Source organism: Podarcis erhardii, assembly GCF_964252035.2.
Source record: "Podarcis erhardii genome assembly, chromosome: 1".
Taxonomy (NCBI): Eukaryota; Metazoa; Chordata; class Lepidosauria; order Squamata; family Lacertidae; genus Podarcis; species Podarcis erhardii.
In genome coordinates, this window is record NC_138497.1 from 44356007 (window position 1) to 44369751 (window position 13745).

General features: G+C 45.1%; 1 protein-coding gene across 2 annotated transcripts in view; it reads right to left on the reverse strand.

Moving 5' to 3' along the window:
• Window positions 1-370: 370 nt before the first annotated feature.
• RPAP1 (RNA polymerase II associated protein 1) overlaps window positions 371-13745 on the reverse strand; it is a 47534-nt gene continuing 34159 nt past the window's right edge. For both annotated transcript variants that reach the window (XM_081858520.1, XM_081858521.1), the window contains exons 18-25: window positions 13184-13293; window positions 12075-12270; window positions 11028-11177; window positions 10044-10186; window positions 7888-8692; window positions 3679-3855; window positions 2754-2810; window positions 371-1551 (exon numbers count right to left, since the gene is read on the reverse strand). In XM_081858520.1, coding sequence (XP_081714646.1) covers window positions 1396-1551; window positions 2754-2810; window positions 3679-3855; window positions 7888-8692; window positions 10044-10186; window positions 11028-11177; window positions 12075-12270; window positions 13184-13293 — 1794 coding nt within the window. In that variant the 3' untranslated portion in view covers window positions 371-1395. The remainder of the gene's footprint in view (window positions 1552-2753; window positions 2811-3678; window positions 3856-7887; window positions 8693-10043; window positions 10187-11027; window positions 11178-12074; window positions 12271-13183; window positions 13294-13745) is intronic.

Consider the following 13745-nt stretch of genomic DNA (forward strand, 5'->3'; position numbering starts at 1 on the left):
TAGGAATGTCTCTTACGATTTTTTTATGTTTTATGATGGTTTCAATGTATGTTATTCATTTATTGTTGTATGTTGCTTTAGGTTGCCCTGGCAAAAAAAAAGGGGGGGGGCAATGGTAATCGCTTCCTAATCACAGGAAGTGTGATTAGATGCCCTTGTCACTCAAACAGTGGCTGAGTTTGGACATCACAGAAAACTAGCTGAGATGGGAACAAGCCCAGACTCCCTTTGGGTTTTGCATGCCCCAGTGTGTCCCCTGCAGATCCCTGACATGGCATCCCAGAGCATGCCTTCAGATTTATTAAGTTCCACCAACCACATTCTTCTTCTTTTGCTTTTGGGGAGTTGTAGCAGCTGCCAAAACATCCTGTTATGCGAAAGATAACTTTATTAAATATAATATGGTTAGAAAAACAAAGAGAGAGAAAAACAGCTAATGCGGAGAGATTGGGGGTGGAGGGAACAGGTGGCTTTCCACAGAGATGGAAACGTCTAATGTCATTTCCCAAGATGTGTCAGGCGCAGAACAGCTGCAGGACTTAACAGCTTGTTCAAATCACTATCCCATGAACAATTGTGGTGAATCGGTTCCCACTTTTCCCAGATATTTCTACCCCAGTCATTGCAGCAGGGACAGAGTTTGGTAATCTTTCAGTGCCCTGTAAGAGGCCAAAATTTGGCATCCCCAGATGAATCTTCTCAATTATGAATCTTCTCGATTTTGCACCCCCTCGGCTCAGCACCCTGTGCAGAAGAACCACCCGCTCCACCCTAAATCCAGTGCTGCATTACAGCCTTCCAGCCAAACCATAAGACTTAACATTCCAGGTACAGTGGTACCTCGGGTTAAGTACTTAATTCGTTCCAGAGGACCGTTCTTAACCTGAAACTGTTCTTAACCTGAAGCACCACTTTAGCTAATGGGGCCGCCTGCTGCCGCCGATGCGCCGCCGGAGCACGATTTCTGTTCTCATCCTGAAGAAAGTTCTTAACCCGAGGTAATACTTCTGGGTTAGCGGAGTCTGTAACCTGAAGCGTATGTAACCTGAGGTACCACTGTACATTTCACCACGTGCTACGAGAAAATTAAGCCTTTCTGTCTTCTAGTAAAAGATGCCAATAATCCTACCGGCATCTCACATTTGCATCACCTTTTATTTTTTCCCTAAAATCATTTGTCTTTCATCTTGGCAGAAACACTTGCTTGTCCAATTTCTTCCATCATGAAGAGTCAAACCGCTTTCACAGAAACTATGCCAAGGCCAAGCCAGGCCAACAGTGCAGATCCCTTCCTGTTGTGCTCCTCAGGCAAGGCAAGAGACCAGGAGGGTGACCGACCACCTCTCCAGTCTTAGCACTGCTGCCCCCGCCACTGTCAGCTTCTGAGGTTCTTCTCTACAAATCTGATGCGAATGGCTCCTCCTTGGGCTGCTTCTTAGTCACGGTGTTCAGGTATTTCAGACGAATGGTGGGAAGCTGCTCATAAAGGTCAAAGCCCACCGGGCTCTCTTTATTTGGCAATTTATAGTAGAGAAGATGTCGCTTGAGTACCTGAAGAGTGTAGGAGGAAGCAGAGGGTGAATGAAAGAAAAGCAGTTTCCCCAATATGGCTCAAACCCTGGAGATACGGGCTTTTTCTCTTATGGGGAAAGCTTAAGGAGCACAAGGAAACTAAGCAGTAGTCACTCAGATGCTGCAGCCCAAACACTTGATGTTCATACTATTAGCACATCTGTTTTGGGGAAATTTGCACCTTAATACTGCTGCAACACCTGCAGTATTTGTCATGTGACAAAGACACATGAGAGCAGAAGCAGCAAAGCAGGCTGGGAAGTGCTGGGACTGCACAATCATTTGGGCCTACTAAAGTTATTCAGGCCTAACTGCTAACTGTTGAGTCAGTCTGACATGTGACTTAGCAGTCATTTTCTCTCTGTGTTCTCTGTAAGATTTCAGTCAGAGTCAGTCTGCCTCAGTTGTGAGCAGAGTCAGTATGTAATCTCAGTCAAACTGTTTGGAACCATGCTGTTTATGAAGAAGTTTATTTTAACTCAGTAAAGTTCTTATTCTTTCAATTAAAAACTCTGCATTATTAATTTACGCTGCGCGTCAGTATTAGGTTGCTGGTAACTCAGCTGCAAACAGAGTTATTGTTTGAACTGTGCTGTAAGTTTTAATGCTTATTATGAAGGGGAAGCAGGATTCCTAGCTATCAGCTTACAATAGTGCTTGCCAATCACATTTAGCGGATTGCCTAAGTCTCTAGTGAATTGGTGGCTGAGGTTAGGTTTGAACAAGATACATCCTGGCTCTTTCTGGTGACCAAGAAAAAGCCAGTGAGTGCTTCCTCCGTTTAACTGCTCCAGTGAGAATATTCCTCACCCAACAGCCTGCCTTTCAGAAAATTACCCAACTGGCCACACAGTAAAACGTGCTCTGTCACATACCATATAGAATCGGGGCTTGCTTCTTAGTTGGACATTTTAATGCTAAACTGCGATTGTAAGAAGGGTGTTCAATAGTTTGCATGATCAACATCCCTCCATTCCTATGGAAATGATGTGTCCTTTGTGCTGCTGCGCAAGAAGACTCAGGAGAGAAACCAGAGCGATTGTTTGCAGTGAGCCAATGGGCTGAACTAATGTGTCTCAGCCAAACAACCCATAGAGCACTGTGAAAATTCATCACTCCACAAAACTCTCTTTTGTAGTATTACGAGGACTGGTTTTGAGAGCCAGCTGCAGGGTGCCTACCTCATCAGCCAAGAGCCAGGTCCTCTGGAGCATGCTTTTTCGGGCCACATCAGCCTCCTGAGATAAAAGTACCAATAAAATAAAAGTTAAACTTATAGTTGCTTTTCTAAAAGAAAGGAATCCAGCTCTTCAGAATCCCCAAGGGAATTGTTGGCCATCACAGGCAACAATGAACATGCAAGAGCCAAAATCGGTATATCCTATATAGCAACCTTTTCATCTTTACATCTTGTTTCTTGGGCTGCTCTTTCTGAATTAAGTTTCTTGGCAAATCAGCTTTCTGCTGGCATGCATGACAAGTGCTTGATAGACCTAGTGAGGATTCAGTGGTCTGGCTCACACTTCAGTCTAAGCAAAAGCATGGCTTAGCATGTGGGCCAACCTTGAACCACCAGAGGTTCTAGTTTGGTCCAGGAGACCATTTTCCCCAAACTACAACTGCACACCCATCAGCTGACATCACTGTTGACATCAGCGGGTGGGCAGGAGGAGAAGATTTAATCCTGCATTGGCTGGGTGCCCTGTTCCCAACAGGAATGTGCAGCAAAGGCAGCAGGATTCAATCTCCTGAGCAGGGAATTAAAGCATTTCTCAAAAACAAAGTGTGAAGCAGCTCACACGCTTCTCCTACGAGCAGGAGGGCAGCAATGGAGCACTCTGGACAAATGAAAATTTCCATATTGTCTTCAAAAGGCAACCCAACAACAATGCCACAGGCTATTTCTGTTACCTCTAAAAATCCCAGGTCCACACTGACAGCCCAGGACAAGACATTCATCCAGATCCTCCCTCCTAAAAGCTGACAGGCTTTTCACACAACCAATTGAGACAGAGCATCAAAACATAACAGGGAGGAACTGTGTGCATCAAACAACCAGCTTGGTAGAAGAACAAGATGCACCAGGGCCAAAAGATAATTGCATACCTGTGTGGTACTATCCTGTGAGAAAATGAAGCTGTTGACATGGGCCACAGCAACCACATAAAGTACAGGGCACCAGTTCTGTCGCAAGGTCCCTGTGACCAAGGTCTGGAAGTACTGCCGGAGGAGGTTCAGGTTGTCTTCAGCAGGGGAAAGGTATCGCTCCAGAGACACAGGAAACTGCAACAAAACCAAGAAAGCAACACCACTCAAAAATATTTATGTTTTTTAAAAAGTATATTTTATAGAAAAATACACTGAAACACATTTATTGTACACACACACATACACTAGTGTACATGAAGAGTGTGTAAAATTTAACTGCAGACTCTTCATGCATTTGTTCAGGCACGCAAGATAGGATGGAACAGACCTATGACTGTGTCATGTAATTCTACTCCGTATTGATCCAGAGCAGATTCCATCATACAGTTAGTAAAAACTTAAACATGTTGCAGGATTTCCAAAAAATAGACTAGAGGAAATTAATATTTCATTCAGCAGAGCGTTACTGCTGCTGAAGGCAAATGAGCATAATGGTCACAAATCCCATACATTCAGGATTGGCACTGTCCATAAGAAGTCCAGTTGAGGCAGACTTAACTTAAACTTACAATAACTAATACTATGTACAAAACACCACACCAGAAGGAAAAGAGATAGAAAGAGAAAGTGAAACCCAGGCTCCTTCTGGCCTTACTTTTATAGTCAGCATGACCTTGACAGAAGAGATAACAGAACCAGTTTAAACCAGCTGTACTCAGCTTCTCTGAAGGAATAACCCAAACACCATGAACCTTCATAGAATCATAGAGTTGGAAGAGACCACAAGGGCCATCGAGTCCAACTCCCTGACAAGCAGGAAACACCATCAGAGCACTCCTGACATATGGTTGTCAAGCCTCTGCTTAAAGACCTCCAAAGGAGACTCCACCACACTCCTTGGCAGCAAATTCCACTGTCGAACAGCTCTTACTGTCAGGAAGTTCTTCCTAATGTTTAGGTGGAATCTTCTTTCTTGTAGTTTGGAACCATTGCTCCGTGTCCGCTTCTCTGGAGCAGCAGAAAACAGCCTTTCTCCCTCCTCTATGTGACATCCTTTTATATATTTGAACATGGCTATCATATCACCCCTTAACCTCCCTCTTCTCCAGGCTAAACATGCCCAGCTCCCTTAGCCGTTCCTCATAAGGCATCGTTTCCAGGCCTTTGACCATTTTGGTTGCCCTCCTCTGGACACGTTCCAGTTTGTCAGTGTCTTTCTTGAACTGTGGTGCCCAGAACTGGAAACAGTACTCCAGGTGAGGTCTGACCAGAGCAGAATACAGTGGCACTATTACTTCCCTTGATCTAGATGCTATACTCCTATTGATGCAGCCCAGAATTGCATTGGCTGTTTTAGCTGCCGCGTCACACTGTTGGCTCATGTCACGTTTGTGGTCAACCAAGACTCCTAGATCCTTTTCACATGTACTGCTCTCAAGCCAGGTGTCACCCATCTTGTATTTGTGCCTCTCATTTTTTTTGCCCAAGTGCAATACTTTACATTTCTCCCTGTTAAAATTCATCTTGTTTGTTTTGGCCCAGTTCTCTAATCTGTCAAGGTCGTTTTGAAGTGTGATCCTGTCCTCTGGGGTGTTAGCCACCCCTCCCAGTTTGGTGTCATCTGCAAATTTGATCAGGATGCCCTTGAGTCTATCATCCAAGTCGTTGATAAAGATGTTGAATAAGACTGGGCCCAAGACAGAACCCTGTGGCACCCCACTAGTCACTCTTCTCCAGGATGAAGAGGAACCACTGATGAGCACCCTTTGGGTTCGGTCAGTCAGCCAGTTACAAATCCACTGAGTGGTAGCATAGTCAAGACCGCATTTTACCAGCTTCTTTACAAGAATATCATGGGGCACCTTGTCAAATGCCTTGCTGAAATCAAGGTAGGCTACATCCACTGCGTTCCCTTCATCTACCAGGCTTGTAATTCTGTCAAATAACGAGATCAGGTTAGTCTGACATGACTTATTTTTCAGAAATCCATGCTGACTCTTGGTGATCAGAGCATTCCTTTCTAGGTGCTCACAGACTGTTTGCTTAATGATCTGCTCCAGAATCTTCCCTGGTATTGAATGACGGGGCGGTAATTATTTGGGTCCTCTCTTTCCCCCTTTTTGAAAATAGGGACATTTGCCCTCCTCCAGTTTGCCGGGACTTCTCCTGTTCTCCAGGAATTCTCAAAGATGACTGCCAGTGGTTCTGAGATCACATCTGCCAGTTCATTTAATACTCTTGGATGCAGTTCATCTGGCCCTGGAGACTTGAATACATCTAAACTAGCCAAGTATTCTTGTACTATCTCCTTAGTTATTCTGGGCTGTGTTTCCTCTGCTGAATCATTTGCTCCAAATTCTTCAGGTCGGGCATTGTTTTCTTTATCGGAGAAGACTGAGGCAAAGAAGGCATTGAGGAGTTCAGCCCTTTCTGTGTCCCCTGTTTGCATTTCACCATCTTCTCCTGAGTGACCCCACTGTTTCTTTGTTCTTCCTTTTGCTACGAACATACCCATAAAAGCCTTTTTTGTTGCTTTTAACCTCTCTAGCAAGCCTGAGTTCATTCTGTGCTTTAGCTTTTCTGACTTGGTGTCTACACGTGCTGGCTATTTGTTTGAATTCCTCTTTGGTGGTTTCCTCCCTTTTCCATTTTTTGTACACATCCTTTTTTAATCTTAACTCAGTTAAAAGTTCTTTAGATAGCCACCCTGGCTTCTTTAGGCACCTTCCTTGTTTCCGTCTCATTGGTATTGCCTGAAGTTGTGCTTTTACTATCTCCCTCTTAACAAACTCCCAGCCATCATGAACTCCCTTTCCTTTTAGTATTACTGTTTGACCTTATGCTCTTGGCTGTGTTTGACATCCAACAAATATCCGGGTAATTGAAGTCCCCCATTACTACTATCTCCCTTCCTTTTGCATGTTTGGCCATCTGTTCCAGGAAGGCATCATCTATGTCCTCCGTTTGGCTTGGGGATCTATAGTAAACTCCCACAATGAGGTCACTGTTATTCTTCTCTCCCTTAATTTTGATCCAAATGCTCTCACTTTGGCTTTGAGGTTCTAAATCTTGGACCTCTTCACAGGTATACACATCCCTGACATATAATGCCACTCCTCCTCCTTTCTTGTCTGGTCTGTTTCTCTGAAATAGATTGTATCCCTCCATTATTACATTCCAATCTTGGGACTTATCCCACCAGGTTTCAGTGATGCCTATTATGTCATATTTAGTTTGCTGTACCAAGAGCTCAAGCTCATCTTGTTTATTTCCCATGCTTTGCGCATTAGTGTACAGACATTGAAGTCCATTAATCATTCCCCCGTGTCTCTTATTTAAGGATTTTTTCCTCCCACCACTAGGTCTGTGTGCTGTTTGCTCCATTTGGTCTATGACATTTGGATGATCATCTTCATCAATTGATAGACTCCTACCTTCAGGAGCACTGTCTCCCTCCCCCACATTAGTCAGTTTAAAGCCCTCCTGATGAGGTTTCTGAGATTTTTGGCAAAAACATTCCTCCCAACATTCTGCTTGTTTCTTTCACACAGAGAAGTTTCCAGAACCCTCTTGAATTAATTAGAAGAGGAAAGCTCTCTACACATCATATCAATACTTTCTGCACCAAGAAATGCAAACTGACAGACTGAGCTCCAGCAAAACTCAAAGTGGAGAGGTAATTAGGCTGCTCAGTCCATCCCTAGTGGGGAACAGAATTATGCTCCCCCTAATCCTGCCAGCTACTTCTGCCTCCTTATACATTTCCTTCCTTCCCTCTCTCATAGTACTAGAATACAGGGACATGAAGATTCAGGGCAGGCAAAAGGAAGTACTTATTCACGCAGGAAATAGCTAAACCCAAAGATGTAGTGAGGACCACCAACGTGGATGGATTTATAAGAGGGTTAGACACATTCATAAAGTGTTAAGGCTATCAGTGGCTACTGCTCATGACAGCTTTGCGCGGGATTACAAGTAGAGAGTTCTGCTACGCTCATGTGCTGTTTGTGGGGTTTTCATGGACATCTTGTTGGCCACAGGGAGAACAAGATGCTGGACTAAATGGGCCTCCAGTCTGATCCAGCAGGGCTTTCTTGAGCTTGCTTCCCACCTCCCAAAGTCCACCCCTACCGCAAAACAAACCAGACTTATCTTGGGGAGACCTACCTGCTGGAGTGGAACTCCCAGTGCCCTCAAGGTGCTCACATGCTCTCCAAAGACAGCCATCCTTAGCTGCACACTAAACCGCCTCTGCAGAGGAAGAAGCACGAAGGCGCCAAAGAGTGGGTCTCCAAAGGAGACTCCTTCAAACTGTTCAAGGAGGTTTATGTAGAGGTCATGGAAAGAAGCTAAGCCAGGGAGGGGAGCATCCAAGTTCAAGGAATCCAGGACTTTGGGCTGGCAGTAGAGGGAGAGTAGAGCAGCTGTGTAGCAATGGACAGGCCCTTCCAGGAACAAGTCGCTGCCCGTGAGGAAGACACACATAAGCCTTGCAAGTTTGGCTGCCGCCGAGATGCCCTGAAGGACCCTGGCTCTCCAAGTCTCCAGCAAGAGGACCCACTGCAGGTTCTGAGTCACTGTGCGCACAAGATCCAGTGGGAGAGAACTCAGCCCAGCCCACCGGGTTTCTGCACTAGTCACACTGTTATAGAGGTTGATGAGAGGAAGGAACGGCCAATCGGAAGGCAGGATTGGCCCTTTGACCTCAGGAAGAATCATGGATTGGATTAAGTGTGTTCGGCCTTGGTAAACATCTCTGGAACGAACAAGGGCGGGCTCCAAGTAAGCAAAGTGAGAGAGGTAGCAGGCCTGGATCAGTGGGAGATGCTGGTATGCTTCCTCCAGTAAGGCACCACGACTAGGGAGGGGAGGAACAGCAGCTGCTGAGCCTGGCTGTGCTGGCTTCGCCTTTGAGCTCAAGTGCAGGAGGTCTGAGAAATCAGCAGCTTCTGGCCCCCCTGATTTGCCTTCCCTGTACAAAAGAGGGGGTGGGGAGACAGGTGATGAATGCCAATGCTTTCTTGAATAATGCAATGATATTTGCTATTTGCTTATCTATTTCCTACAGCAGAAGAGTAATCCCCAACAGTCTTATGATCTACATTTTCACAAACAGAGATGCAGCATGACTCCAGGGTGCTGCCCTAAGGAAATATATTCTACAGTGTGGCAGGTGCTGCTTATAAGTATGTAAGAAGTGCCTAGCTGGAACAGAACAAAGATTGCTAGAATAAATGCACCTCCAGGAATAGCTAGGGCAACTCAGAAAGGGGTATAAAGGGGATTCCTGTATGTAGAAAGGGCCTCTGAGTGTGTAGCACTCATTATCATATCTTACAGCACCCTTCCCCATCTTGATGTTGCTGGACTCTAACTCCCAGCAACCACAGCCAACCGATGGCCAGGGATGATGGGAGTTGGAGTCCGTGTATGCAGAGGCCACCAACCATTTTTATACATGGGAATCCATGTTTCCAAGGAGATTCAAACATTCAATTCCTTTTCTCATGACTTTAAGCAGCCTCAATGCAGTGAAATTTAATAACTTATTTTTGGGATGAGGAATATATTGAAGGGGAAATGGCCTGAACACATGGCAATTCCTAACGCCCATTTTCAGCTTTCAGACTGACTCTTGTGGAGTGCAATGCCGAAAGTGCCACGTTTGTGGACTAGGTCACCTTCTTAGGCCTCGGCAAATCTCTCACGGTTTAACCCACTTTGCAGTGTTTACATTAAAGATATATCACCATCAACATAGAAGAAGTCAATTTTTTAAAATTGCACAAACATAACCTCCAACTTTTTGCACAGCAAAAGTTACAAGTGGAAAAGCAATAAAGATGGCACGGAGATTTAAAAGGCTTCACAGCTGGTGCAGAGAAGAGCAAGAAGTCACCCTTTGTCCTTCAGGGCCACGGAGCTGCATCAAAATGTTTCTTCAGCTATGTAGACAGCACAAGTATTAGTGGCTATATATAGATGGCTATATATTATCTCCAGGATCAGAGACAGTATGCCTTGGAATATCAATTGTTGGGGATCAAAGAGGAACCGAATGATAAGATAGTTGTGTCCTGCCTGTCATAAGCATCTGCTTATGATTTAGACACACTTTTAGTAACATCCAGCAAGACTCGTTTTATGTCCTCAACTCCCACTGCAAGGAAACCTAGAACAGGCTCCCCAGTAGGTTACTGAAACTAAAGCTCTGTAAATCTCTCTTTCCTTTTTTCCAAAACAGTTTTTCCACATCCTCATCTTTGGAAGGGTTACTCAAGGGGAGCGATGGGGAAGAGGTGGAAAGAGGGAGTGGAACTTACGGAATCAGTTTTGCATTGAAAACAAGGCCAAATAGGAGCTCATGAGCCAGGTGCTCACTGCCTGGCAACAAACGGCTTAACAACGCCATGGCAACACAGTGATGGAGCGAAGCATGCCGGCTGTAATCCGGACAAGTACCTGCCTGCACAGGAAACAAAAATCCAGCATGTGAAAATGTTGCAGCCATGTGCATTGACACAGGTATATGGGTCATGATATGACACAGGAATAAAGGGAGATGCTCTATGCCAAGCTGCAAGAGCAGGCAGTTTTTTTATCCTAATAAACATCCTCAAAAGACATCCCCCTACACATTGGCTTTTCACCATGAAGTCCGCAAATCAGCGCAACACAGTGCAGCTTTGCATGGTGTTTATGCAACGTGGTGGGAGACAAGTTAAGGCAGATACTTCGGTTGGCCAAAATCTGGGCTTTACACAGTGGATCACTCAGATTTTCAGCCAGTTTCACCTTATGGTGAATGAATACACATGGCACAACCCCCAACTTTCCCACAACCCCTAAGTCCCTTCAGACAGAGTCTACTGATGTTTGTGTGGCAAGGGAGTGGGTGGGAGTAGAAGCAGACAGCTTTAGGTCTCTGCAGACTGCTAAGATGATGCAGTATGTTTTCTTTATGGGCAGCAAATTGGGATGGGAAGTGGGGGGGAAAACACCTATTGGCTTCTTTTGTCCATTTCATTATCAAAGGTGGGGTATGGAGAGTGGGGAACATTGTAAAGTGAATCAGTAGGTGCCAAATTCTATTGAGTAACCACGGCCTCATTCACCATATCCCCTCCCCAGCAGGTTCTGTAATAAGTACATGGGCAAAGACACCCTGGTGTTCCTCAGATGTTCTGGGCTACAACTCCCATCAGTCACAACCAGCATGTGCTGTAGTAAAACACATCTGGAGGGCCCTAGGCTGGTGATGGGTGGGCTAAGCAAACCAGAAGTGAAGATGGATGCAAAGCGCTTACCATTTTCTGAGCCAGTGAAAGCACGTAATATTGAAAGTGGTATTCATGGCTCAAGAGCCAAGCAGAGGAAGGAGTTAGAGAAGGTGGGTCAGCAGTCCAGCTCTGCAGCAGATAGTCTGTTACACCCTTCACGTCCAGTATGGAGATATACTGTGTTAAGAAAAGAAAAAAAGGTAACGTCAGTTCAAAAACACCTGAATCTAGAGGGTGATAGTCTCCTTTAGCTAGTTTTTTTCTGTCATACAGAAATGTCATTCATATGCTCAGCTACTACAACATCCTTCTCATTGTCTGCTGGGATAATTGAAAACTGATGGTTTCCCCAGAGAGAACAATGCATGCTATATTCACATTTTAAGAGACATAGGAAAAGAGCCCATTTGTCTGGAAAAGTAATCATTTGTCAATTTTACCTGCTCCGGGGCTTTTCAGACTTTTAACAACCCATCTGCAGAAGGAGAAAACAAGCTTGCTCCATCTTCCATGTGACAGCCCTTCAGATATTTGAAGATTGCTATTATGTTATTTCTCAGTCTTCTCTTCTTCTAGCTAAACATACCCAACTCCTTCAGTTCCCTCAACCATTCCTCGTAAGGGTTGGTTTCCAGACCCTTTATCATCTCTGTTGCTCTCCTCTACACTGAGCATACCTGCAAGCTACCCTGAGATAAGGCTTGTACACAAATACGCTTATAAACTATCTACAGAATTTGCCAAGTCGGGGTGTGTTTTTGCATGTGGTTCACATAGCCTCATACCTCCTACATGCTTATAATTTTATAAAACCTGAAGAGGGTTTATATGCCCAAAGGCTAGACTTCAGGCTCTCATATGCCCAAGGGTTAGGCTTTCAGGGCTCGCTCAACCAACTCCTGGCTTCATTGCATCTGGTTGCCTGAAACACATAAATGGAACACTGTTACAGTGTCCTGTTTACACTTTCTTCTCAGATGCAGGAAGTTGCCTCTGTTCTCTTTTTTGGAACAGAGCATGTCTCCAGCAGAAATGGCTTGAAGAACAGCAGAACAAAACACCAGGAGGGCTCACCTTGCCAACCAGCCCTTTGTGTACGGTGATGATGCTATCGACAAGCACCAGGAAGGCAGTAAGGAAAGGGAAAGGCGATTTAGAGCCTGCAAGGCTCATTGGAGGTTTGCCCCCAGTGCAGCTCAGAGAAACGATGCTGGGGAGAGATTCTGGCGCTGGAGAGCAGGTTAAAGGATTGCACACAGCAGAGCATGGCCTGTGCGGAAAAGAGAGAAAGAGAGGTTATACTTCAGAAGGCAAATACTACTGAGAAAAAAGCAACTTATTAAAAAAATAAATCCATGTGATTAAAGTGTTGCCAGCTAAAGAGAGAAATTCAATGGGACAATAGTACCATCAAGGCAAGCATTCCCCACTCCACCCCGCATGCTGTTCTGGGAGTTCTGCTGACCAACCCAGGGCCAATTTGGGATTTGTTTCATGTGCTAGATTTGTCAGACAAAGTGGGACTCTACCCCACAGACCACTCCCAGAGTGCCCTCCTTCACTCCTTGGCTTCTTCAGTTTTGCCATATAGGTGGCTGCAGAAAGCACAATCCTGAACGTTAAGTGCAACGCTATCCTCTTGAAGAGAAGAAGAAGAAGAAGAGTTTGGATTTGATATCCCACCTTTCACTCCCCTTCAGGAGTCTCAAAGCGGCTAACATTCTCCTTTCCCTTCCTCCCCCACAACAAACACTCTGTGAAGTGAGTGGGGCTGAGAGACTTCAGAGAAGTGTGACTAGCTCAAGGTCACCCAGCAGCTGCATGTGGAGGAGCGGGGAATCGAACCCGGTTCACCAGATTACGAGTCTACCGCTCTTAACCACACCACCACACTGGCAAGAATAAAGAACCCTCTGCACCAAGGTAAACTAATGTTCTGTGCCACAAAGCAGGATTCTGTGACCCGTGTAAATGATGCAGTTTAATGTATGCCCACGTTGCATAATTTACTCTGACTTTATGAGCGAGATCAAAAGACAAATAGGGACAGGGGCAGAAGGAAAGAAGACACACAGCCCTGTCCATCCAGCAGAACTGTTTCGGCTGCCCAAAGAATGACAGCACAGCACCACTGCTGCTTGTTGGCTTGCTGCAGCAGCAACAGACGTGGGCACAGATTTTACCTGAGCATTTCCCAGAGGTTCTGCATGACTGGCTGGCTGAGGAGAGGCAGCAGAAGCGCTGATGTCAGATGCTCCACTTCCTCTAAGGAGTCAATGGGGTTTACTGATGGCTGAGGGGGGAAACGGGAGGAAAAAGGTGTTTTTGTGAAAACTCTGAAATTAAGCCAACAACATATACAGTGCATGAGTCAGACCTATTGATTTCCTTCCTTTTTAAATTCAAGATGCTGCAGGCACATGATTTTGCCTCATGACATTGTCCAGGACAGTGATTTATTATGCATGATCAATGCCTCCAAACATATTTGCCTAGGGATGTTTTATTAAAGAACTCGAGTACAAGGCAAGAGCACATCAAGAAGGGGGTAATGTGGTGGTTCTCAAACTCACTGTCTCTTTCCCTGTCTCACTGGAAAATTGCAGGACATCTTGGCAGATCACTTAATAATTATTCTACCTGTTGTAGCAACTGTATGTTGAATGTGCTAGATGCTGCATGGTTTTTAATTGTATTAAAAGAGATCTGCCATTGTCCACCTGAATGAAGCTTGCAACCACTGCT